At 39.9% G+C, this 27,844-nt stretch overlaps 2 protein-coding genes and 1 pseudogene across 2 annotated transcripts; 1 reads left to right on the top strand and 2 right to left on the bottom strand.

The window, feature by feature from the left end:
• Positions 1–1,603: 1,603 nt before the first annotated feature.
• On the top strand, positions 1,604–8,760 carry slc16a12b (solute carrier family 16 member 12b). Its single transcript, XM_026276888.1, has 7 exons — positions 1,604–1,910; positions 2,940–3,164; positions 4,576–4,679; positions 5,920–6,063; positions 6,141–6,726; positions 7,695–7,954; positions 8,331–8,760. Exons 2-7 carry the CDS (start codon positions 3,055–3,057, stop codon positions 8,561–8,563), a joined length of 1,437 nt encoding a protein of 478 aa, XP_026132673.1. The 5' UTR covers positions 1,604–1,910; positions 2,940–3,054; the 3' UTR covers positions 8,564–8,760.
• Positions 8,761–12,712: 3,952 nt separating this feature from the next.
• Positions 12,713–15,265, bottom strand: LOC113111800 (interferon-induced protein with tetratricopeptide repeats 5). Its single transcript, XM_026276889.1, has 2 exons — positions 14,185–15,265; positions 12,713–13,612 (listed from the first exon to the last, which is right to left on the bottom strand). Exons 1-2 carry the CDS (start codon positions 14,196–14,198, stop codon positions 12,898–12,900), a joined length of 729 nt encoding a protein of 242 aa, XP_026132674.1. The 5' UTR covers positions 14,199–15,265; the 3' UTR covers positions 12,713–12,897.
• A 4,234-nt stretch (positions 15,266–19,499) lies between these two features.
• Positions 19,500–21,840, bottom strand: LOC113111797 (interferon-induced protein with tetratricopeptide repeats 5-like; annotated as a pseudogene).
• Between the last annotated feature and the right edge of the window lie 6,004 nt (positions 21,841–27,844).

The following is a 27,844-nucleotide window of genomic DNA, read 5'->3' as shown; positions in this document are numbered from 1 at the left end:
ATCACTCCATCTAATGTAGTTGAATTGCCTTTCTATCAGGTTTTGTTCTTGTAAACCAGCATAACGCTTGGATTGTATGTCAGCGTATGTCCATTTCATTGCGCTATAAATGTTAAATTGTATAAAACCTTTCTCTCCTTTCAGAAATGTGTTCCGTCTGTCCCAAACTGTGTTTGTTGCTCAGTTTTCAGGAAGCATGTCCTAAATTATAATTTCTGAAGCGCCATTACAGTTGAATTATAAGCTTTTTAGAGCTAAATTGTGTTTTAATAAATAATCTCATTTTACATAATTCGATGCAAATTTTTCTTGCTAATACTCCTCATTAATGACCTTAATCTTCTAATGTCTGTGATTTGAGTGAGTATGTGTAATTCCATACTGAAAATTATTTTAACTTAACTTTTTTCAGTGTTCAGGTAATCACATGAATCTCAAACTGTATCACTACACAAATTTTAAGTGTATTTCTTATGATATAACATTTGGTGTTGGTCATGCCTCCTAGGGAATGAAGAAATATTACTGACTGAAAAAAAAAATCTAACTTAAGAAGTTTTTATATTGGTTTTGAGTTACCATGTGAAAAGCTAACTTCATTTGTCAATAAACTATTTTGTAAATATCTAATAAATGTGTTAATTATGGAAATTGTTTTACTGTTGTGGCTACTGTTATCATTTATATCATTTCTTTCTTTTCATACAAAAATCTGCGATTTTACTACAAATTCACGTGACGAGAGACATTGCAGCTATCATTACATACTGGTATTTTATTCATTATATATGAATACTTACTTTACTTATATCAATTTATTCAAACTACTGTAGTACTTTTTCATTTAATATTTGTATTACTTCTATCCAGTTTTGACGTGCAACTATTCAACTGTTACTGGAAACAAATTGCAATTTCATGAGGAAAAACTATAAAAAATGGTATACTGTTTATTAAGGATAAGAAATCTGAAAATTATACTAGTTTAAATAGTTACTAACCCCATATCTCTGTAGAATTTAGTGACAAAATGTGCAATTTGCAAAAAATAATGAGTTGTCACTATCAGGGATGATTAGTAGCAATGCAAATAGCAAATGTTTGCTACTAGTGAGTCTGACCAGTTTAAAACATAGTCAGGTTTATTCCTTCTTGTTTTATTGTTAGTCTAAAATGCTTGATGCGATAGTCATTTATGGTTTATATATTTATTATATTTATATATAATATAAATTATATTAATATAAATACAGACATGTACATATTTTCAAAATATATACTGTGTGTGTCTGTTTATATATACTTAATGAATATAGACAATACACACATATATATATAAACAAAAACTTTTATTTTGGATGTGATTAATCGTTGGATAGCACTACAGTACAAAATATGCCAAGAAATCCATTGAATTAAACTGGAAATTTGAAAAAAAGACTGAAATCCTTCTAAATTTACCAGAAATTAAAACAGGTTGGCCTGATTGATAGTACTTATAAAATGATAAATTGCTGTATGCTGAGCACGTTTGTAAACTGGGGCGTTGTTTATCGACAGCAACAGAAACTAGGGCAACTCCCAAGCAGCCAGTTTGGCCAGTTAGAGAGGGAAATCCACACTTATGCCCTGCCATGCATACTTGCATAATTTTCTTTTCACGTGTAGGGGGAGTGGAGTCAGAGGTAAATAGGTTCACAGCTCGCACGTCTAAACATGTCAATGTACCCTGGTCTTGATGTTCCGACAGCTGCAAACTTGTTCGCTGGTGGATGCCGCAGGATGTTGATGAACATCCTGCACTGCACCAACTCAATTAAACTAATGTGCAGAAGAGTTTCAAACGTCTGGACCATATCAAGCGATTGCAGAGGAGTTGAATGGGGAAAGTTTGGACCGTGTTTGCAATGGTAAGTGCCTTTATTTAGTACAACTTTGAGTGTTTATTTTATTTTATTTTTTTAAATCTGGTTTCAAAAAGCGCATGACGTGTACAGGTGAATTTATATTCCGTTATATAAAAGAAAAACAACACGCCATGAATCTTTCTAGTTTTCATACTTTACAATTGTTATAAGTAATTATTAATTATTGATTTGACTTATTATTTTAAAGACAACAACAGTAGGCCTATTAATGTATTGGGTTTATGCCAGATGAATTAATTTGCGGTTAGGCTATTTTTAATCTTCTAAAAACTCCTATTTGATAATTAGGCAAATTCATGACAAGATCTGCAGGTGCAAAATGTATTAATAATATGTAATACTACTATTAATGGGATACTATTTTGGTTGTGTTGCCTTCAGTGATTTGCTAGAAGCATAGGAGGAGGAGATTAATCCTAGAAATCAACAGTGAGACAATTAGACAAGCCTACATTGAAAAAAATCTTGATGAGTGTTTTTTATGATGCACTGAAATAATGTGCAATTAGTGCTGTTCCCACAGTCGACTGATATCTAGATTTGAAGAGTCATAAACTACAGTTCAAGTTCAGTTGCATAATAAGATGGGGAAAAAATGGTATCATCTTATCCTGACTGTGTACATTGTGTACATGGCCACATTTTATTGTTTTTACAGTGGTTTTTCATGACTAAAACTGGATGGTATTTAGGGAAAAAAGCAGCTTTTTAATAGGGACAGAGCGGTGAGAAGAGTCCGGAAGGCAGACTGCAAGGTCTCAAGTTAATATGGTGTCGGCTTAACTGGGCTTTCTCTCATAAACACTTCCCAAGAATGCAGTCATGCATCATTTCACTTTTCGCTGTGAATCATTTGTTAAAACAAAAAGGAGCCCCAAACCCTGGAAGATGTTACATTTTCTGAGTAATTACAGAACATGTCCATCACCCATTGTGCCTGTTAATCATTTTAGCTGAGCATGTTACTTATTCCTGCCTGTTTTGCTGTCTATGTCATCTTGCTGTAATCAGAGTCACTGACCGGGCCTCACATCTGCAGAAGGAATTCCATGACCGGTGTTAGTGTGGCGGCAGAGACGTGCAGTTTTGGATTTTGAGGGAAATTAAAGTGGCAAGGACAGACTCCATGGCTCAGGAAAAGAAGAAAGGAGGGGTCCTTCCTCCGGATGGAGGGTGGGGATGGATGATCGTGGCTGGTTGCTTTGTGGTAACTGTTTGCACAAGAGCTGTTACAAGGTAAGCTTTTTGGAAGGCGTATGCTGTTGTTCATACCTGTATAGAACTAGAACAGTTTTAAGCTACTGTAACTGTAGTGATAGGTGGGGGGTTTTCAGCTATAATTAAATGTTAAAAAGGTTTTAACATGATGTTCAGTACCAAATATTGTCAAGGTTTGTTTCTCAAATGGGTTTAACCTGTTAAATAGTGCATACTTTTGTTTAGTGCAGTACATGAGGCACAACTATATTTAGTTCATTTCATGCTGAGAATTACCTAGAATGAGTCATTGGTTCACAAAGTGACAAGCGCTATCTGATGTTTCTGAGGCAGCCTTTGAGGTCAGGTTACATTCGACAGACTTGTAAACAACTTTCAGGCCTTCACACATGGATTTACTCTAGATAACACAGTGGATTTTCTAGCAGCCTGAAACTCTTGGGTGTCTTTACTTGGTTATGTTAACATGTGTTTTTCTGTAATATGAATTCTCCCCTTTTAAACTGCTTTTAACAAGCTGTTCTGTTTAGCAGTATTTTGTCTTTCCCCCCTCAGGCAAGAAATGTGCTGAACTGACTGCGCCATATAATTATTTAATTGTTCAATTAAAATGTTTAAGTACACGACTGACATGGAAAAGGTGTGGAATGCAAGATGAAACTCAAAGAACAGGTCTGCAAATCCACTCATTTTGTGGGTAGGATGAAATTGCAAGCAGGCTGGTGGAAACAAAAGAGTTTATGTGACCTCTCGCCTCTTAAACAAGGACTCTTTTGTCAGTTTCTTAAGTCCTGTTGAGATAAGTGGTAATTATCAGCTAGAGAGGTACCAGATGATGAAACTTTTTTAGAGCTTAAAGGGCAACCGGTGGTCTTCAGATAAAAAAAAAAAAAAAAAAGCCTTTTTAACCTCTTCTTTATCTTATGGATATTCTCTTCTCCTCAACCCATTTGAAAAAGCTCTTATCATCCATATGTGTTATTCAAGTCCTAAAATAAGATTTTACCCTTTGAGTCTGCAACTTGGCTTTGCTGACTGGCTTTTTTTTTTTTTTTACTGTCTGTGGAACAGTTGACTAAAGGACATCTCCTTCTTTGATGGCTGATGGCCAGACACGTCTGTCCCAGTGGCAGAAGATGTGAGAGTTTCTGGCTGTCATATCCACACTGAGTGCTCTGACCCGACTGACCTGCATGGTGATCTAGTTTTGTTTGTTCAGGTGCAGAACAGGCACTGCCGATGCTTGTGCCTCATTACATCGTCTCAGGCACCCACGATCTACACGGCTGTTCATTGTTACTGACTGTGAATGGCACTGGACTTTAAAGCATGTTGTTAGTTTGAAGTGTCACAATATGGTCTTTTAAAGACCACAAATGTGTGTTGTTTGTGTTTTGTCTGATCAGAGTTGTCTTTTTCTCTTTTCCAGATGCATCTCCATATTCTTCGTTGAGTTTCAGATGCACTTTGCAAGAGATTACTCTGGGACGGCATGGATTCATTCATTAGTAGACTGCACAACCATGCTGTGTGGTATGTAATGATCATAATGGACACTAAAGTAATTGTACATTAGTGTATCACAATCTCTTTTCTTGAATGGTCACACAGTTGGTTTCAGAGTTTTTGACCATCTGAGACAATACCATTGCATAAGACACTAAAAAAAACCTGCCTTGTGGGAGGCTGAAAACTTTTTTTTGAAGTCAGCAACACACAGCGAACATCTTGAGAGGACACGTCAGTGTCGCAAGCTTGACCCAAAAAAACAGGCCTGTTTGCTTTCCTTACACCCAGTGCTATCTGCTTTTGACAGTACAGCAGGCTTAAGAACTACATTGCTGAGGAAAGGCCATCTTTATGCAGTTGACTAGTAAACAAAAGAAATGCTGTTATTATTTAAACCTTTCCAATATCGTTCAATATGTTCTTTTATTACGAGGCCAATATGTTTGATATAGGCTGTGCAGGAGTCTGTAGAGACACATAGTTGCATATCTATTAATACTGTATGATGTCATGTAGTATGAGAGCGGCTCATTAGTAGTATTAAGATATAATGTGTTCAACATAAAAAAAAATATAGCCACTTCTGAGGAAACTGCTGCAAAAAAATAATGGGAGTTGTTGCAACCGTGACTATTTAATTAAATTAGCATTTGAAATACCTCTTGTAATGAATGTTGTGTAATGTAATATTGCAAAATTTGTAATGTAATATAATTTTTTCTTAGCCATTTAACACAGACAAAACAACTTGACGAAATTATCTTCGCTTAGTGGTTGGAAGAATGACACTTGACATATTTTTTGTGTATGTAAATCTAGAAATGTGTTTATGTTGAAGTTTATGCCCCCTCTTATTGATTAAAAAAATACAATAATTATAACACAATTAATATTGTGAAATACAATTATTCCTACTTTATCTAATTGTTTCCTATTTCTTAATACATTTTCCAATTTTATTCCTGTGATGGCAAAGCTGAATTTTCAGCAGCCATTATTTCAGTCTTTAGTGTCACATAATCCTTCAGAATTCATTCTAATATGCTGGTTTGGTGCTCAAGAAACATGTCTTATCGATTTTGAAACTTTTGAAACTATATAAAAGTTTTTACTGTCACTTTTGATCAGTTTAAGTATCAAGTCTATACAAAATTGACCCCAAATTTGATGTATAGTAGTGGACATCAATGGAAATCCATCTTACAGTAAACATTATTTAAAATATGATTTGCACAATATGTTTATTCACATGTTGCTTTCGCAGCTCCACTCGGAAGCCTGATTGGGAATCGGTTGTCATGCCGTGTAGCTGTAATACTAGGAGGATTCCTGGCCTCCATAGGTTTAGTCCTCAGCTCCTTCGCAACCAGTCTGGAATATCTTTACCTTACCCTGGGAGTGTTAACTGGTAAGAGCTCTAAGAATAAAACACTGACCTACAGACCCATATTCTATACTATATATATATTTGTTTTTTGTTTTTAGGACTTGGCTTTGCCCTTTGCTACACTCCAGCTATTGCCATGGTCGGTATCTATTTCTGTGAGAGGAAAGCTTTGGCCTATGGCATTGCCATGTCTGGCAGTGGCATCGGGACCTTCATTCTGGCCCCGGTAGTGCAGCTGCTAATCGAACACTACTCATGGCGAGGGGCCCTCCTTATTTTAGGGGGATTTGTGTCTAACCTGTGTGTATGTGGAGCTCTGTTACGGCCTATCATTCTAAAAGAAGAAGAGGCCTGTCCTCTTCCAGTAGACTCAGAGTGCGAGTATGGTTTTAAACCCCCCGGCATTCCTATGGGGAAGGCTGTTGATGACAAATTAGAAGTGGACTCTAAACAACGGTGTCTTCAGTCCATGCAGGAATACCACTTTTTGCTCATGCCTGACTTCCTGGTGCTAGCAGGCTCCTTCCTGCTGCTGGCCAGTGGGTGCAGCCTGCCGTTTGTGTACCTAGTACCGTACGCGCTGGATGTAGGCATCGGTCATCAGCATGCTGCCTTCCTGATGTCCATACTAGGGGTTATTGACATCGTTGGCAACATCACATTTGGCTGGCTCACTGACAGGAGGTATGTTTTTTCCCTGTTCAAAAATCCAGCATATTCTGGTTAGGTATGTTTTGAACCACCGCTGCTGGTCTTAGCTGGTCATTAGCTGGTCACGTGCTGTTCCTAAGCAGGTCTTGAGCAGGAGCTAGTTGTTTAGGATCAGCTAAAAACCAGCTCAAACCAGCAGCCATGCTTCAAAACACACCTAACCATCATATTTCTTTCTCTTTTTTTTAACAGGGTGGTACTGTGTTAGTATTGCATTACAATCAAAAACAAAAATTGGTAATTTATTGACTGAGCTACATATTTGTCTCTTCTGTAACTTGATTTAATTCTATTTTTTATTTTAATTATAAAAAAAAAAAAAAAGCTGGGTCAATGATATTGACACTTTTCATATCCTAATACACTTGCAGTAAGCTTGGCATCAATTAACATGAATTAACCTATTCGCTGATGAGTATATTTTACATTTCTGTATTGAAATAAATTGTTATATTCAAAAGTAAAAAAATAACTGTCCTGATATCACAAATTCATTAAAACTACGAAATTAAAAAAATTGAAGAAAATAATGTTAATGACAAATAAATAATAAAATGTATAGTAATTAGTAAAATGTGAATACTTACCACTCGTATTTAAGGTGTAAGGAAAATTCATTAAATTTAAACCTTTTTTTAAATGATGTCAAATGTTTTCTAAAACAACAACATGAAGACAGACTAGAGTTTAATACCTTAGGACACATGTTTCTTAGGAAAATCGTTGTCTTTTTCTTAATTTTTCATTGACCCGGCTGTCAGTTTAGAGTTAAAATTTACAAGAGTGTACATGTCATGGTTTTTTATCTGATGAATGATTCATAGAGGTCAAAAAGAAAAAAAGAAAAGAAAAGAAAAAGCTCAGGTTTAAGGAAAACAGACAAAGATTGTTGATTGTTTGCTTTTGTTAATGCTGACTGACACTTTCTGTATCTCTCCCAGGTGTCTGAAGAAGTACAGGAATATATGCTACATGTTTGCTGTGGGAATGGAAGGACTATGCTGTCTTTTTATCCCCCTTTTACACACATTTGTCTTGCTGGTACCCTTCTCTGTGCTCTATGGGTACTTTGATGGTGCCTATGTTGCCCTCATTCCTGTCGTAACATCAGATGTTGTAGGGACAGCATACCTGTCTTCAGCTCTTGGAGTTGTGTACTTTCTCCACGCTGTTCCCTATCTGGTCAGCCCACCAATTGGAGGTAAGAGCCTCAAATAATTATTTTATTTTGGTCAGTTCTAAGTTCCATTATAATAATAAACGTTATTTTTTGTCACATTGAGTAATGAGTTTTTATTTTCTGTGGTAATCATCAACACGCCCTAGATGCAGTACATAAAAATTATGTTGAAGATTACCTGGAATGTTTTTTAAACATAAAACATTAACCACAATATTCACTTTGTAATGACAGGTTCTGTTTAAAAAGTCCAATAAGTGGTTATCTATTAATGTACAAAGACACATTAACCATTCAAACTCTTCCCATTTCACCACATTAAGTTATTTTCTTGGAAGGATAAAAGTTACTTAAAAAAACACTGTGAAGTAATCACGTGATTTGTTTTTTTGCATAGGTTGGTTGGTAGACACCACAGGGACTTACACGGCGACATTCTTTCTGAGTGGGTTTGCCCTGATCTCCAGTTCTCTCCTGCTGTTCTCAGTCGCCGTCATTCGCCGTTGCAAGAGAAACCAAACGAACAGTCTGAGCAAAGACCCAAAACTGGTGTCATGTGAAGGCAAACAAGTAGACTGTTATACTTCTAAAAAAAAAGACTTGATGATAATTATACCAACCACTTCATAGCTTTGGGATAACAATTCGTATTTTTTTATTTGCCTAGTTCTTTGTTTAATCAAATTTTGTTAGTATATACAGAGTTAGTAATAATGTTTAATTGACAGATGAATTGTTTGTGTATAAAAATGTGTATATGTATTTTATTGACTTTCTGTTCAGAAGAAATTATCATCTACATTAGAAATGGTAAAAAAACACATCAAGATTTTTGTATATATTTTCTCCATCTCTCAAATGTTAAAATAATGTCTATGCACTTTCCTCTATACAATTACAAATGAAAGTCATGATAACTGATTAATAATCTTAGAATTTGATGTCAACATTCTCAACTAAGTGTTCAGTAATAGTAAATTACCAAACTATAAGCTTATCTATGTAACTAGCAGTAAACAGTTATCTATTTAGTTTGAAATGGGTTTAAAAACAGAAAAACAAACATATAGTTTAAAATTTGTATAGTATAGTATAAAGTGTGGTTTTTATTCGTCAAAGCAATAATCTGTTATTACATTCTTTCTCCTGTGGAACATAAGAAAATATATTGTGAAACACCAAATACATTTAGTGACATTCAAATCAACCAGCAGGGGCTCAGAAATAATAATTACCATCATAAGATTTAAGTACAGTTAATAGAATAACACCAAAATAAAACTACAACAGAGGGAAAACATAGCATAGCAGGTAAAATATAAGTCCAAAGACATAATATGGGAAATTTAGTATAGAGCACCTTCATTTCATTTAACAATGAAAAGAGATGCTCCATTTTAAACAAAGATATGGCTACACAGATGTTTTTGAAAGATTTCAATAGGCCTAAACTTTCTCTTAAGAGAGCTGATCAACAGTTTTCCCCGAAAATGTACATTATTTAATTTTTTACACATAGGTTCTTCTTCACTAAGTGCACAATTTTAAATCTATGCAAATAGTCAGTGCACACTTTAGAAAAAAAGGCAATAGAAATAAATTTGTACAGGAAATCCCATAAATGGACAAAGCTTGAGGTGTTCAGGCAAATTAATAGTTGAAGGAACATGCTCCATCATAGGCTGGGAAAAGGCTAGTCTTCCCCTGACCAAGGGGACTTGGGGAAAAAAATGCCACTAAATTGGACAAAATCCCCCTGCACAAACATATCATCATCAATCGGCTGCGAACAAGGTAGGTTGACAGTCGGTCACTAATTTTGTCCATTCTTTGCGATTTCTGGCAGCTTCTCGTAGTTCGCTTACTGTTGCTGGTACGTCCTTATTGATGATTTCGCGCTCTGCCTCGACTTCATTTGTCATGCCGACTTGATAGACATACTTGTTGATCAAGTCGCTCTCATGTCTTCTTAGGCAGTGTCCTACAAATCTTAGCTGCTTCTGTTGTACTTGAAAAACGAGTTGGTTGTGGCCGACTATTTCATAAATCTCTTTATTGCTCTTCTTGTCCAGGCGCTTTATGCCAAGCATGATTCTGTAGCAGTTGGTGGCAAAACTGTTGAGTATGTCTCTGAGTTTGCTGCTAAGGATCCAGCTCTCGCAACCATAGAGCAGGATTGAGACACATGCAGATTCGAATATGTTAATCTTGAGTGTAATTGGAAGACTTCTTGACTGAAATATGTTCTTCATCTTCCGGAAGTCCCCCCATGCTTGGCCTTTGGATTCGGTAGAGGCGATGTGGGAACCAAGATATTTGAAGTTCTTGGTCCATTCTGTTTTACCTATATTGACTTGAAGGCCTACTCTCCTGGCCCACTTTGCTGTTGTTGTGAGTTGTTCCTGTGCTCTGTCCAGGGTGTTTTCAAATAGGACGATGTCATCAGCGAAATCCAAGTCAAATAGTGATACTTCTGGATTTCTGCTGGATTCTTTTAAGTGTGTTATGATTTCACGCGATAATGTGTTCTTTGCATGCTCTTCTTCGGCTCGACTTAATACATAGTCTATGACGATTATGAATAGGAAGGGAGCTGGGGTATCGCCTTGTAGGACGCCTGTTGTAATGTCGAAGTGGTCTGATAGCTTCCCTTCAACTAGTACATGACTCTTTGACTTGTTTGCGGATCGCTCTTACTGTTTTGTCTGGGATTCCATAATGTCTTAGTATGTCGAACATGGTTGATCTCTTGATGGAATCGAATATCTTCTTGAAATCCACAAAGGTGATATAATAATCGAGTTTCTTGTCTTGGAAGCCTTCGATTATTCTACGCAGGATGTGGACTTGTTCTGTACATCCTCTCCCTCGTCTAAAGCCAGCTTGATTGGCGCGTAGAATCTTGTCGATCGGGTCTCTTATTCGGTAAAGAAGGACCTTGTTGTATACTTTGGCGATGACCGACATCAAGCTGATCCCTCTGTAGTTGTTCATTAGGGTGAGGTCTCCTCTCTTTGGCAGTGGTACTATCAGATTCATGGTCATACATCGTTGCAGATGTTGTAGATGAGATCGGCAACATAGTCTCCTCCATATTTCAGTGCCTCTGGTGTGATTGCATAATCGCAGCCAGGTGATTTGCCATTCTTCAGTTCTTCAATTGCACACTTTATCTCTATGATAGTGAATGGACTTGTGTTGATGTCAAGATCCTGGGCAGCTGGTTCGATTGGCAAATCGTCAGTGATTATGTTGTTGTTTAACAAGGTTTTAAAGTATTGTTGCCACTCCTTTAGCAGTTCTTGGAATGATTTGATGTCTCTTCCGTCTGCTCTTTTCATATTGTGTTTGTTTGTTAACTTAGTCTTGCCGCTGATCTTTTTGACTATCTCCCAAGTTGTTCTTAGGTTATTTGCTTTGCTGCTTCTTTAAGTCGCTGTAGTTTTTCCTCCAAGTAGTTGATCCTGTCCTGCTCATATGAATCAAGCAGATCTTGACTGAGTTGTTTCATGTTTGCACACTTGTTTCTCTTAGATTTATTCCGTGCTTTTGAGAAGTTCAATCGTTTCGCTCGAAACCCAGTTCTTTGGTGCTTTTATCCTGATTAGGCCGACCATGCTCTTTGCAGCATCTTCAATGTCTGTTACGAATCTATCATATTTTGGCTGAATATCATCACGTCGTCTTCTCTCCTAAGTGCGTTGTAACGATTGTGGATAGTGACGGTATATTGTTCTTGTAGCTCTTCGTTGTCTTTGAGCTTTCTCCAGTCGAACTTGAGGCGCTTGTTCTTGGTTTCTCTTGGCGCTCTCAGTCTGATCTTAATCTCTGCGCTTACTATTCTGTGGTTCTTCACCGAATTGATCCACTTGCCGTTGATGAGTATGTGATCTAGTTGAGCTCTGTTTTTTTCCGTCTTTTGCGTTTCTATTGGCATCTGGTTGCCACGTCCAGATTCTGGATTTTGGATGAGGGAATCTGGGCTGTATTGGCCTTGTATTTGTTGTTTCACAGAACTCAACTTTTCTACTTCCATTGTCATTTGTTGCTTTGTGCAGAACGTGTTTGGCTATAACTCTTGGATTTGACTGATGGCTGTCTTCTCCAATTCTTGCATTGAAGTCGCCTGCAATGACGAGCATATTGTGTGGCGATGTTTCGTGTGCACATTTGATGAGCTGGTTATAGAAGATGTCTTTCTCTGTCTTTGGTTTTTCTTCTGTCGGGGCATAGGCTACGATGACTGTTGTTAAAGGGTTGCCCGCAAATGTTGCTGTCATTATCCGCTCAGACACTTTAGTTGTTGCTGTCAGGGATTTGGTGGCTTTGCTGCTCGTTAAGAGCCCTATTCCTCTGATGTGATTGCCTTGGGTTGTTTTTGTGGCTGAGGAGAAGTCGAATCTCCATTCTTTGTTGTTGTAGATTTCGATGTAGGTGTTAATGCCATCGTCTGCTGGTAGTCGGTGCTCTTGTATGGTTACGAGATCGATTCTTTTCTCTTCACACCCATGAATGAGCTGATGGAACCGGTCAGATTGTTTAAATGTTGGTGTTTCTTGGTTGCCTCCCTTTTCTGTTTCTTGTAGAGTACGGACGTTGTAGGCATCAATGATGGTTGGTTTGGTATGAGAAAATTGACGCTGCTTGGTTGTGTTGATGGTGCTTGTTTTGTCTTGCTTTGACACTGCATGATCGGGAGCAGATGGCTGCCCCTTCATACGCGATGGAATCGCGCAGCGACGTGGCAAAGACGATTTGTTGCCCGGAATGGGTACTTCATTTTTTTTTTTTTTTTTTTATTGGTCTTGTAGCACATTGCTAATTGATGATGGATGATTCTGAAGCATGAATTTGGTGATATTTCAGATGCTTTATTAAGCATATCAATAGCACTGTCTTAGATCTTTAATCTCTGAAGAATATTCCAACATCTCTCATCACACGTGGATGATCTGGAGACCCATTCAAGTCTCAACCAACTTCTCAGACTCATTCTTCAGCATCTTGGAACATAACAATAGTTTAAGCCCAAGAAGAACTCTCAGAACATCATCATCTGGGTTTATATCAATTGCTTGTCTAAGCTGCTTGATTGCAGGTGAATTCACAGTGCAAGATGTACCAGCTTCAGTACGATACAAAGCAATGGCATAACCAGCATTCCACTCGCTATTTTCCGGATCCAGTTCTACAGCCTTCTGGAAAACTTCTGCTGCTTTGTCATAATATTTGCAAGAGAATTTAAGATAAGCCCATCCCTTCTCACCAAGCACCTCTGGAACAGATGAAGACTCAGTTGGAAATGTTTCATTTATCTTCTGAAGCTTCATCAGATAACTTTCACTCTCTGTGTAGTTCTTCATATGGTAGTTTGTCCATGCTAAATTTCCATAGGTGACCATGAGAGTCTTGTCACAATTCTCACTAAGGTTCTCTTTAATAAGTTCCTCAGATCTTAGTAAGTGTTTAAGTGCTTCATTTTCATGGCCAAGGAGGAATTTGACATATCCCAAAGAGCATTGTGCTCGTGCAGCCCCTTCCTCCCTCCCCAGTTCCAGCTTATCTTGTTCCTTTAGTCTGCTGAGCAGGTTAGGCAAGTCTATATCATCTTTTTTAAGGTCCCAAGTGAAGTGACATTCCAGCTGATCCAGCTTCATTTTTAAACTACCCTGAATTAAACTGAAAAGATTAAATACATTAGCTACATGAAAAAAACAACATATGACATTATGCTAGTGACAAAACTTATGCCTTATCTTACTTAAGATACTTTTATTAGCTAAATTATCATTATTATTATCATCATTTTTATTATTATTATTATCATTATTGTTGTTGTTTACACTTTAGCTACATCATTCTCATTGACATCTTACCACAGTCTTCAATAGTAAAGCTGTTAAATATGAAATAGCTATAGACATTTAAAACTGGAAAAATGAACAAAGCAAATGTATATGCGTCTTCCTACAAATGATCTGTTATAATTGAGTTTGAGATATTATTTCAATTCAGATTATTTCTATACAGCTTTTAACAACATGCATCCTTCCAAAGCAGCATTACAGAATTTGTTTCATGAATACTCTGAGCAGAATATCATCAACTTAACACTTCCACTTTTTGCAAGCTTCTCGAGCGAGATGTGTTTTAACTGCAAGTCACGAGTTTTCAAACTCCATTTGGTTCATTTAGTTCTTAAAAAAAGGACAAATATTTAGCCTATATTTAGAAAACAAAACAGCACTCACCTCATCTCGGACATCTCTTTTCTTTTAGCCTACTGTACCTTGTGGGAAATAATACTCAAAGTAATGTGTTACAAGCTTAGTAGATCCAGTGAAGTACTTTCAGTTTTTGTTTCTCGAAAAACATGACTTTAATAGGTTGGCTGGTAGAGACACCACAGGGACTTCCGGCGGTATTGTTTTTAATTGGGCTTACCCTGGTCTTCTGTTAACTTCTGCTGTTCTCAGTCCCTGTCGTTCTCCGTTGTCAGAGAAACCAAATGAACAGTCTGATCAAAGACCCAAAATTGGTGTCATGGAAAGGCAAAAAAGTAAAAGTAAAAACTATTGTGCTTCTAAATAAAAAGGCTTGATGATAATTATCCCAGCTGCTTCATAGCATTGATATAACAATTTGTATTTTATTTTTAATTTGCCCAGATTTTTTATCAAAATTGAACAGTAATAAATGTCAGTAATAATGTTTCATTGACAGAGAAATTGTTTGTGTTTAAAAAAAAATCTAAAAAAAAAGTTCTCTCAAAGATCTCTCAAATTTCATAGTAATGTGTAAGCAGTCAAGTTTTCTTCTATATAACAAATGTACAAATGCAGGCATAACTGGAGCTCCAGTTGTAGTATGATACTTAAGTCAGTAGAAGGCAGTGCTGATCCCTAGATATCTGGACAGTCTGAACAGTTTAAATGTATAATATAATATATAAAGGGCAAATGTCATGGTCTGACATTTTTAATAAGCTATTTATTTTTGTTATGATCATGAGTTTGCTACAACTAGGTGGAGAGGAGTAATGAAGTCAATTAGTACATATGGGGATGGTAAGGAGGCCATGATGATCAGAGGTCAATGGGCAAATTTGGATGCCGAGGTCACACCTCTACTCTTTTTGAATAACATCCTAGGATTTTTAATGACCACAGAGGGTGAGGACCTTGGTTTAATGTCTCATCCGAAGGACAGTGCTTTTTGACAGTCGCCACCACTATAGGGCTTGGACGTTATGACGTCATTATTTGGCGTGGCCGCCATGTTGATGGCCTCCTTTACTGCTACTCGGACTACTGCGCAGATATTTAAATGTACTCCCTCTCAGCAGTGTGTCTTAATTTGATTAATTAAAATTCTATTTCAACCATGGTAAATTGCTGCTGTATTGTGGGGTGTAATAGCGCAACAGATAATCGCCATGGGGGGGGGGGGGGTGGATTAACTTTCCACTGCTTTCCTGCTTGGAGGCACGACCACGGAGACCATAACGTTTGAATATTAATTTATATAGCTTAAGTCAACATTAAAAATAGGGAAATTACTCTGGTTACTCATCCAAAATAAGGGATTTTTTAACATTCATCTTTGTGTTGCTGTCCCTCTGCTGACAGCAAAAATTCATACTACAAAACTGCTGCATTAACTACGTGAGTTGTGAAGCTAGGTCTAACGTGACTTTGCTTACAGACTGGCATGAAATAGGTCTCTCAAAACTACCACGCTATCTTAAAAAGCCCAACATCATGCTAAGGTTGCTTTCAAGTAAGCAAAACGATGCCTTGAAAACATCTGTTTCGCTGGAAGGGCAAGGGTAGCAACAGGACAACAGCACAGAGACTGACGTGTCCAATGGAAGGGCTAACAGCGGGAAAAGAGCTCAAATACATGAGAACACCGGAAAAAAAACGGGAGGGTTGACAGCTACTAACTACACTTTTGAAACACAGTTAAAAGTACGTAGTATTGATAGGTTTAGGAGTAGGTATAGGGGAGGGGTTAGGATTGGGGTGGGGTTAAAATTAGGCAATTAGGTAGCGACTTGAACAAGGGGGGTAATAATTCATCAGGGGGTCGAAATTGGGCACAACACCTGCTTTATGGTCTGCAGCTCCTAAACCCATCCATTTCTGAACTGCACATGAGTCCTTCACTAGCCGCGTTTCCACTTTCGAGCTTAAAGCGGGCATGCTAGTGAATGCTAGGGCCAGTCACATTTCCAATGTCACTTCCGGGGCTTGATTGTGCCTCATCTGGGATTCCTCGGGTCCAACGGCCAGGTTTTTTTGGCCTGACGAAAGCCTTGGGCCAAAGCGGGCCAGCTGGGGCTAGAGGAGTGGTTATGAACAAAGGCGGAGTTTCTCCACGTCTGGAGAGCTAAACGCTGCCGATCATTTCAGAAAGATAACAGCTATAACTCCAGCATTAAAGACATTTTAAAATAAGTTGAGTTCAAAAATCACTCTTACTCAGCAGCGAGTGTTTGAAATAACTTGATCCGATGTGGATTATAATCACTACACAAGGCAGAAATCTTTATAAGTGATGTAAAAGACATTAACGTTACCAAAGTAAACATGATAAATGCTACCAGGAGAGATCAGATGTCAGCTTCTTATTCTCTATCACAATTATGAATTTATTTAGTAACATGTTTTATCAGTCATAAGTCTCGTCTCCAGAGTTTATCTCCGCATATATGTCATCAAAATATAATAATGATTTTTGTTCGGGAGCTTCTATAAAAATAGAGAGCGTCTGCACTGCGGATCATTTCAGGAAGCTAACAGCTATAACAGCAGCATTAAAACTTTTTTTTAAACTTTCAGTCAGCGAGTGTTTGAAATAACGCGATCCAGTGTGGATTATAATCACCATACAAGGCAGAAATATTTTAAGCGATGTAAAAGACTATGCACGCTAAACATGTTACCATAGTAAACCTGGCAAATTTGACCACTTGAAGAAATCAGACGTCAGCTTCTTATTCTCTATCACAATCGTGTATTTATTTAGTAACTTATATTATCTGTCATAAGTCTCATCTCGAGAGTTTAGCTCCACGTTGCCTATCATAAAAAAATATAATAATGTTTTTGTTCGGGAGCTTTTATAAACATAGAGATATTATCATTCATTCTAAATTTGATGGCTACTGTGGCTACAAATAAACAGAAACAGACTCGACTGAATAAACAGGCTATTTTCATAAGCGTTAAAAAAAAAAAAATAATAAGTGTATTTATGTGTGATTAATTTCTGATAAATTAATTCATTATGATCAATGTATCACATAATCTATAGTAAAACATCCATACTTTTGAATTTGAATATTTAACAAAACATGCAAACAAATGGCCGCTTTGATCATGTCCGTGTGTGATTGCGCATGTTCCAGTGATTTGTTTCTTATTAGTTTTCTGATAACTTCTCTTTGTTGGTGAAATGATGAGGTTAAGTGACGTTATTCCTGGGAAGCGTGTAAAGGGCGTGTTTTAGTGACGTGCAGCAGAGCTTCAGGCTCGACTGTGGAAACCCTGCACTATTCTGGCCTCATTGATACTGGCCCGAGGCTATTAGCCCCACCCGGCCAGTTATAAGCCCTGGCTCGCACTGGCCCGACAGTGGAAATGAGGCTACTGTCATCGCTCCTCTTTTGTATCCTTCCGATCTCCTCTGTGGGACTCGAGACTGGTGTCGCTCATTTCCAATCACTCCTCCGGCCTCGCTCTGTTCCCACGGCTCTCGGTCCCACCCCACCCCACCCCACTCGGTCCCACCCCACCCCACCCCACTCATCACAGTCTCCCATCCAGGTACTGACCAGGTTCAACCCTGCTTAGCTTCAGTGTGCAACCAGTCTTGGGCTGCATAATCTCCCAGGAATCCATGGCAGCTTTTTGGCCAATGCCCACCCAAAAGGTCATTTGATTGACATGTCAAACAACCAATCACAGTTCGTTTTGTTCAGCGGCATGTTTCGGGTGTGGAAATGTCGCCACAATAACAGATACACTCAGATTGAGTAAAAAACTCTCAGATGAATTTTAAGGATCCTGTGCCGCCAACTTAAAATATTTTACATACTTCTGAGAATCCAGCATTTAGCTGATCCTCATAAGCACTTGTCATCCCAGTTGTAAACACAATAGCTTTCACAATGGGTTTTTCGGCAGCACAGCATCTTTGTTTCCTGGCGGAACGCTAAAAAAAACGCGACACACGTGTCTCCCAGAAATCCTGTATATTTCAAACAATCCAATGTCAACTTTGAAACCCCTGAAGTGTTTCCACTTTTGTGAGATGTATGCATCAGACGTTCAGCCAACAGTCCATGGGCATGACGACTGAGGCTGAGACTATGGGCTGCAGGGCAATATGGCTGCATTTAATACCTAAAACACCTTAAACATTTAGGGTTCAATGTTAACATTCTCAACTAAAAGTTTAGTTATAGCTTTAGTAAAGTGACAGAGAAAGTAATAATGAATTACTAAACTATTAGCTGCTAAACAGTAATCTAAACTCATTGTTTTTAAAGATAGACTACATACAACCATTTAAAAAGCATATATTTTAAAATTTCAAGATTATGAAGTGTGGTTTACATTATAGTTACTGATAAAATAATTAACCCAGGCCTTAATCAATCTTCTTAAAATCCAGTGCACAAAATGCAGTTTGTTTTTATATTATTTATTTGTTCATATTTTAATTTGTCAAAGTAATACATGTATGTTTAAAAGTAATACAAATATAATTGCACATAAATTCACCAAAAAAAAAAAGTACATTTTATGTTTATCTGCTTACCCCCAGGGAATCCAAATTGAAATTTTTTCTTTAGTAGAACGCAAACAAAGTTTTTTTTTTTTAACTCAAACCATTGCAGTTTGTCAGTCATATGATGGAAGTGAAAGGGAATCATGGCTTTGAGAATAAAAAAAAAACATACACAAAGATAGCAGACTTAAGAGCATTATCTCCACCTATCTGACAGACTGTAACAGTTTGAGTTAAAAATCTTTGTGAAAGTGAAGTGACATTCAGCCAAGTATGGTGACCCATACACAGAATTTGTGCTCTGCATTTAACCCATCCGAAATGCACACACACAGAGCAGTGAACACACACACACACACTGTGAGCACACACCCAGAGCAGGGGGCAGCCATTTATGCTGCGGCGCCCGGGGAGCAGTTGGGGGTTCGATGCCTTGCTCAAGGGCACCTAAGTCGTGGTATTGAAGGTGGAGAGAGAGCTGTTCGTGCACTACCCCCCCCACCCCCACAATTCCGTCCAGCCAGAGACTAGAACTCACAACCCTTCGATTGGGAGTCCAACCCTCTAACCATTAGGCCACGACTTCCCCTAAAAGCTACTGAAGAAACAATGTCACCTATCTTGGTTGCCCCGGGGGTAAGCAGATAAAAATAAAAAATATATTTTTGGGTGAACTATATTTTAAACTAAGCCCCAGTATTAGGATAAGTACCTATGATCAATATTTATTATCTGATTGAATGGACACAGCTCCTTTTAATCTCATGCCTTCATGAAATTTTTTTGTATGCCTTATAAGGGATTAAATATCCAGAGTCTATTATGCAATAAAGATAACAACTTCAAATGAAACAGCATATTGACTTTATTAAGAAGCAACTTGTAAAGAAACTGAAATACAGAGAAAAGATTAGTAAATTATAATCAGAGATATAGTCATAAAATGTAACAGATGATATACAGTGTGAATTAAGATTAACAGGACTGCATTAGTTTGGGATTTTTATAGTTGGGAAGACTATATTACAAAAGGTGATTTTTTTTTTTGCCTTGCAACACAATATACAATAGTTAAGACTGAATAAATCAAAAAGACCTGTAAGGTAAAAAGTTACATTTGATAGATACCAACAACTCTTGTTTCACATTAATCCTTGTTCACTATCCACACTAAATCTGTTTCAAAGCATCTTCACACAGAATTCATGAACTGAATTATCAAATGTGCAAAAACGCATTCTGAATGTATGACAAAATTTAGGCCCAATAGCCTACTATATAAATTATATAAGAACATTTTGTCTTCAACTGGTTTTAAGAATGCCATACTCAAAGATCCTCCCGCACATGCACTCAGAAGGAGAAAGACACAAAAAAAAAAAAAAAAAGAAACTAGCAAATGAGAGATGTGGGACTATATTGAAAAGCCATAGTTTGGACATGATTATGTAAATTAGCAGCAGAGACTCACTTCCTCATTTGGAACCACTTCATTAGCATTAGAACAAGCTAAATTTTTGTACACGATCTTCGTACATAAATACACAAATAAGGCCTGTTGTTTTTCCACTAACAATCAATTATGCATCCTTGTAGAAATTTTATATTTTACAATTAATCTCACAAAGATTACTGAGGGACTCATCATCCTCTTCGTTGCCTAAAGTGGCTGCGTAGCTTTTGGTGTCCCCAAACATTTCCCCTTTCATCTGATAAATGAATCCCAGTATTTCATTGGCCTTCCAATGACCTGGGTTGTCCTTGATATATCTCGCAGCAATGTTCTTCAGTTTCTTTGCGCTTCTATTCCCCTCACTAGTATGAGGACTCATTTCCAAACACTGCCTATAGTGGCTGATTGCTAAGTCCTCACATCTGTTACAATAGTGCTGGAACTCAGCATAGAAAAAATGTACTTTATGCACACCATCATTTTTCTCTCTAGCTGTTTTAAATGTTCTATCAAACAGTTTCTCTGCCTTGGGCAGATCACGTTTCTCTCCATATTGAAATGCAAGCTCACTCATGGCAATAATAAAGGAAGGTTTTAGAGAAGTTGCCTTTTCTAGATGGTAAATACACTGATTCCGTGCATTATTTACCTCAGACTTATTTACTTGTTTTTCTTTCTGTAAATTAATTTTCTTAGTCTTGTAGCACATTGCCAACTGATGATGTATGAAACCTGAGTTTGGTGATGTTTCAAGTGCTTTCTTCAGCAGTGCAACTGACCTGTCTACAGATCCTTGATTCCTGAAGAATTTCCCAACATATCTCATGACATGTGGATTTTCTGGAGAGCCTTTCAAAGCTGTCTCTATCAGTTTCTCAGACTCATTCATCAATTCTTTGGAACAAAACAAATATTTAACTCCCAGAAGAACTCTAGAGGCATCATCATCGGGGTCGATGTCAATAGCCTGTTTTAGCTGCTTGATTGCAGGTGAATCCACAGTAAAATATGTAGGATCTTCAGTACGATACAGAGCAATTGCATAACCTACGTTCCACTCGCTATTTTCTGGATCCAGTAACAAAGCCTTCTGAAAAAATTCTGCAGCTTTGTCATAATATCTGTGAGAGAATTTAAGATAGGCCCATCCTTTGGAACAGTGGAAGGCTCTGCTGAAAATGTTTCATTTATCTTCTGAAGCTTCATCAGGTAACTTTCACTCTCTGTGTAGTTCTTCATATGGTAGTTTATCCAGGCTAAATTTCCATAGGGAACAATGAGAGTCTTGTCACAGTTGACGCCAAGGTTTTCTTTGATGAGTGTTTCTGATTTCAACAGGTGAGTAAGAGCCTCCTCTTTGCTCCCAAGAAGAAATTTCACATATCCAAAAGAGCAATGAGTTCGTGCAACTCCTTGATCCTTCCCTAGACCCATCTTGACCTGTTCCTCAAGCCTATTGAGGATATCCGTCAAGACTAGATGCTCTTTTTCAATGTTCCAAGTGAAGTGGCACTCCAGCTGATCCAGTTTCGATTGTAAACTGTCCTGGATTGAACTAACAAGGAAACAAATCAATTGGTCAAAAGAATAAAAAAGAACTGATTTTGCCTTGTAATGGAATGTCTTCATATTATAATTAAAAGCATCCATGTGAACACCCACCCACGTAACTATTTAGTCTCAAATAGTAACATAAATACTGTATATTAAATATTATTTATTAAATAATTATAATTATTTGAATGTTAATGGGTTTTATATTGTACTGACCATATATATTCTGTTGCCCTTCACCAACCCTACACCTAAATCTACCCCTTACAGAAAACTTTCTGTATTTTTAAAATTTTAATAAAGCTTTGTTTACTTTATTTGTAAACCATTTTTACAAATGAGGATGTCCCCAAAGGATCCGTAATTCGGAGATCCGGCAGCGCGAGTGGTCCGCAAAGTGTGCCGGCCAGCTCTGAGATCTCTGTGTGCGCCAGAGCATTTTATTATTGTTTATGTTATTTTGTGTTTTGTGGCGAGAATAAAGATTCTCCTTTTCTTTACTCTGCATCTGAGTCCTCTGTCCAGTACGCACCCTGACAGAATCTACTCACCAATGATGGATTCAGCAGAGGAAACGGAGCTGCGCCGAGCTCTTCAGCAGCAGGGCTCTCTTCTGGGTCGACAGCAGGAGGAAATTGCAGCTTCTCGTCGCGCCTACTCGGAAATCACTCTCCAACTCAACCGGCTAGCCGAACGGCTTGACCAGCTGCAGGCCAGCCCTTCAGCTGCCCCGTCTGTTCCGGATGCCCCGTCTGTCCCACCTGCTCTTGCCACGCGGAACCGTGACTCAGTCCACTCGCTCCATACTCGGGTGAGCCCAACTCATGTTGATCATTTCTGTCCCAGTATTCGCTGACTTTCACTCTCCAGCCTTCCTGTTTCCCCACAGAGCAATCCCGGGTGGCGTTCATCACTCTCCTGGTTGGTCAAGCGAGAGAGTGGGGAACAGCTATGTGGGACTGCAAAGCATGACTGTTGTGCGTCCTTTGAGGCATTCTCGAGGGAGCTGCGCAAGGTGTTTGACCGCTCGGCACGCGGTATTGAGGCAGCACGAGCATTGTCGCTGCTTCAGCAGAGAGAGCAGCCGGTGTCCGGTTACTCTATTCAGTTCCGCACGCTCATCGCGTCCTGCGGCTGGAATGAGAAGGCTCTCTGGGATAACGTCCTCCACGGCCTGGCTGAGCAGGTGAAGGACGAGATCTATTCACTAGAGCTGCCCCCTGGCTTGGATGGGCTTATCGATCTCGCCATTCGAGTTGACGACCAGATTACTCTCTGTTCTCGGCACCGTAGAGAGGGGATTCCCCATGAACACGTCACCGGGGTTCCGTAAGCAGCAGCATGTGACACGAAGTCTCAACGCCGCATCCTCCCGGAGGAGGAGCCTATGCAGATTGGGAGAGCACGGCTGACAATAGGAGAACGATGCCGTCGCTTGGATAATCAGCTCTGTCTGTACTGCGGTGAGGCGGGTCACGTGGTAGCGGCGTGCCCTGTGGCAGGGCGACGCTTTTCACGCAAGTGAGAGCGCATGTTGAGCGTCACTACAACTCGACTGCCACCTGGTGGCCGTTCAGAGTTCCAAGCTTCAGTACAGTTTGGGGGAGCTGTTTTCCAGGTTTCGGCATTGATTGACTCTGGAGCGGAGGGCGACTTCATGGATTCCAGACTGGCAACTCATCTGGGGATTTCGGCTGTTGCACTGGCCGAACCGATTTCTGCCAGGACCCTTTGTGGCACCCATCTCACTAATATCACTCACACCACTCAGTTTGTCACATTAACCTTGTCTGGTAATCATGCTGAGGAGATTAGATTTCACCTCATTCACTCGCCCACCGCTCCAGTGGTGATGGGTCACACATGGTTGGTTAAACATGACCCTCATATTGATTGGGCCCGTAGTTCTCTTTTGGCTTGGAGCCCTTTCTGTTTAGCTCAGTGTTTGGGTGCTGCTTTTCCCCCTGTCTTGTCTCATTCTGTGTTGTAGGAGGAGCTGATTAACTTGGTGGATGTACCGGAGGCTTTCCATGATTTTAGAGTGGTTTTCAGTAGGTCCCGAGCTTCATCTCTGCCTCCAAACCACCCGTACGACTGTGCGATTGACCTGCTTCCTGGCACTTCTCCACCTAAGGGGCGCCTTTACTCTCTGTCGGGTCTGGAGCGGGAGGCCATGGAGAGGTATATACATGATTCTCTGGTAGCAGGCATTATGCGTCCCTCATCCTCTCCAGCCTGGGTGGGGTTCTTCTTCGTGGAGAAGAAGGATGGTTCGTTGCGCCCCTGTATTGACTATTGGGGGTTGAATGACATCATGGTAAAGAATCATTATCCTTTACCGTTGATGTCATCAGCCTTCGAGCTCCTTCAGGGAGCAACCATCTTTACGAAGTTGGACCTTCGCAGTGCTTATCACTTGGTTCGGATTAGGGAGGGGGGCGAATGGAAGACCGCCTTTAACACCCATACAGGGCACTTTGAGTATTTAGTTATGCCGTTTGGGCTTTCCAACTCCCCGGCGGTCTTTCAGGTACTCGTCAACGACGTGCTCCGAGACATGGTCGATCCGTTTGTTTTTGTTTATATCGACGACATCCTTATTTTTTCCCAGAATGAGCGCGATCATGTCCAGCACGTCAGGCGAGTGCTCCAATGGCTGCTGGAGAATCGTTCATTCATTAAGTTGGAGAAGTGTGAGTTTCACGCGCAGTCGGTTCCGTTCCTGGGTTTTATTTTCTCGCCTGAAGGTATCCGAATGGATCTCGCCAAGGTAAAGGCAGTTGCTGATTGGCCCACCCCAGATAGTCGTAGAGCACTCCAGCGCTTTCTGGTGTTTGCCAATTTTTACAGGCGGTTCATTCGGAACTTTAGCCAAATCGCCCTTCCTCTGACTGATCTCACCTCCACAAAGAAACTATTCTGTTGGTCGTCGCAGGCCCAAGCTGCGTTTGAGAACCTTAAGAGTCGATTTCTTTCGGCCCCCATTCTAACGACCCCTGACCCATCTCGTCAGTTCATTGTGGAGGTGGGGCCACTCTTCTAGTCTAGCTTGCCACCCTGGAGCGACTCGTACTTGTAGGTTAATCAAGCAGCGGTTTTGGTGGCCGTCTGTGGTGCAGGATGCTCGACGGTTTGTGTCAGCCTGTCCGATTTGCGTTTCGGGTAAGGGATCCAATCGACCCCCTGCAGAGTTCTGTCGACCGCTGTGTGGCGTCTGCTGAACCGTCATCTTGGAGTTCCAGGTTGACCATGGTAGAGTATGTGCATAACTCCCTCCCGGTCTCATCTACGGGTTTGTCTCCCTTCCAGTGCTGTTTAGGCTACCAGCCACCTCTATTGCCCTATTCAAGAATCCGATGCTGTTGTTCCCTCCAGCATGCGTTTATTCAGAGATGCCTCCGTACTTGGAGGATCACCAGAGAAGCCCTCACTCGGACTGGCGAGAGGGACAAGGCATTGGCAGACCGTCACTGTATTAAACCCCCACTTTACGTGTGTGGTCAGACAGTCTGGTTGTCTACTAAGGACATTAACTTCAGACTGCCCTCACGTAAACTGGGACCCAAATTTGTTGGACCGTTTATCATAGCCAAAGTGCTTAGTCCGATGTCAGTTCGGCTCAAATTTCCCCCTCAGTTTAGAAGGATCCACCCGGTTTTCCACGTTTCTAAGATTAAACCCGCCTTTCGCTCCCCCCTTCAGCCCCTGACCTCTGCCCTTCCGCCTCCTAGGCTCATCGAGGGGTCGCCTGCCTATACTGTACGGTGGCTCATTGATGTTCGGCGTAGGGGTAGAGGTCATCATTATCTGGTAGACTGGCAGGGTTATGGTCCGGAGGAGAGATGCTGGGTTCCGGCTCGCGATATTCTGGATCGCGCTCTCATTGATCAATTTCATCAGCATCATGGTGAGTCCTCCGGGGACACCAGGAGGCGTCTCTGAGGTGGGGGGTACTGTCACGGTGCAGGGTACCGTCTCAGCTTCCCCTGCGGTCTGTGTTGTCCTGTCTGTTCAGTAACTCGTGGTCTGGGCAATCAGCGCTGATCGTGGCGGGGTTGTGCAGATCACGAGCTGATTCTTCCCCACCTGTTGCTTGTTCCCCTACTCCCTTATATGTCTCTGCTTTTCTGTCTGTGGTCGTGAGTAGATTATTTTGTCTTTCCCCATGTTTTGCATAATTCTCAGTATCAGTCTCACATTCTGTTCTTTTGTCAAAGGATCCGTAATTCGGAGATCCGGCAGCGCGAGTGGTCCGCAGTGTGCCAGCCAGCTCGGCGATCTCTGTGTGCGCCAGAGCATTTTAATATTGTTTATGTTATTTTGTGTTTTGTGGCGAGAATAAAGATTCTCCTTTTCTTTACTCTGCATCTGAGTCCTCTGTCCAGTACACACCCTGACAGAAGAATAACTGTAAAACTTTCCATAATGATGATAAAATCCTTAACATTGTTATAAAGAACAATGGTAAATGCAATAGATTTATTGCATAGCCTTTTCATTAAGGACATGCAGAAATTTTGGCACAGGGAAAAATCTTTAAATGCAGCATGTCTCAACTAAAAAAAAAAAAAAAAAACATTGTATCAACAATGTATCAATGTAAAATCTTCTCCACAATCAGACAGAGGTGGCTATCACTGCACCACCCAGCCAGGTGGCTCACTTCCCTCCTGTAGTTTGTCTCATCCCTGTTGAGACCCACTACAGTTGTGTCATCCACAAACTTAATGAAGAGGTTGGAGTTGTGAGAATCATGGGTCAGCAGAGTAAAGAGGAGGGGGTTCAGCACACGTCCTTGGGGGGCCCCAGTTTTAAGTGTGATGAGGCTGGATGTGTTACTGCCAACCCGTACTGCCTGAGGTCTTCTAGTCAGGTCTTCTGTTCAAGTCCAACAGCCAGTTGCACGGTGTAGTGCTGAGCCCCAGCTGGACCAGTTTGTGACTGAGCTGTTGAGGGCTGATTGTGTTGAATGCTAAACTGAAGTCTATAAACAGCATTCTGACCACTGATCTATAATATAGAACATATATAGTCATATATATAGATCAGTGATTCTAACCTATGAGTCTTTTTATCCAGATGTGTGAGTACTGAGTAAAGGGCAGTGGCAATGGCATCAAAGTGCAACAGTTGGACTGATATGCAAACTGGAATGGGCCTGGTAGGGGGGAAGACTGGAGAAGACTTCTTCGGCACTGGAATGATGGTGGTAGCTTCGAAGCATGTGGGGACAACAGCCTGACTTAGTGAAATGTTGGAAATGTTGTCAGTGCGTGCATTGAACCTGCGGAGGGATCTTCTCATGCTTCTGGGGACAACACCTGGTTGCCGGGAGGAGGTGGAACCTTCTATGCAGTGGTACTGTTTTGTGTCTCAAAGAAAGCTTACAAGGCATTCAGCGGGGAGATGGTGCTGTCACAAGTCTATGGTGGGGCAAAAAACAATGCCACACTTCAGTTTTTTACTGGTTTGGCAACTTTAATGACTGGTCTGTATGCAGGCATTAGCATGACAGAGATGTGGTCTGAGGTGCCAAGATGGGGGAGGGGAAGGGCCTTGTAAGATCCTCTCTGGGCGGTGTAAACAAAGTCTAGAGTGTTGTTTCCCCATGTTAGAAAGTCTGTGTCGGTGTATCTTTGGGTATCTTTTGGGAATAACTCATTATTCCCGCATAGGGATCTGAAAAGAAGCTACTTAACTTTTTATCAGCCCACATTACCTGTGGAATTTATTTTGATCTGTACAATAAATGTTTGAGAAAAACAGACAAACCGACAAGCATTATATACATGATGAATTTTATTTAAAGCTCTTAGTGTAAAGTGACTTTTGGGTAATGAGAGTTTAGAAATATTGTAAAATATTTTTAGCCATTAATATTAGAACATCAACATAAAGATACAGTTTATTATATATTTTCTGATCCTGTTTTTCTTACTTAAACTCAATTATACAGTTATAACCATAAAGTGTCAGTACATGTAGCACACCCAAATGCATATTGCATAATGTACATCTGATAGTGTAAGCACATAATATGTGATGACTTTGCTGTAAGGACAGCCTGAGTGCACTAAGGTTACTGATGTTTCTCCCCTTTTATCTTA

This window comes from Carassius auratus, chromosome 12, assembly GCF_003368295.1.
Source record: "Carassius auratus strain Wakin chromosome 12, ASM336829v1, whole genome shotgun sequence".
In the NCBI taxonomy this organism is placed as follows: Eukaryota; Metazoa; Chordata; class Actinopteri; order Cypriniformes; family Cyprinidae; genus Carassius; species Carassius auratus.
This window is presented reverse-complemented; position numbering and strand designations above follow the sequence as displayed.

Excerpts from the sequence above, each read along its gene's own strand:
- slc16a12b (XM_026276888.1), top strand. The coding sequence starts at position 3,055 with ATGGCTCAGGAAAAGAAGAAAGGAGGGGTCCTTCCTCCGGATGGAGGG. Across the intron at positions 3,165-4,575 it reads TGCACAAGAGCTGTTACAAG|ATGCATCTCCATATTCTTCG; the intron begins GTAAGCTTTTTG and ends TCTCTTTTCCAG. Across the intron at positions 7,955-8,330 it reads GGTCAGCCCACCAATTGGAG|GTTGGTTGGTAGACACCACA; the intron begins GTAAGAGCCTCA and ends TTTTTTGCATAG.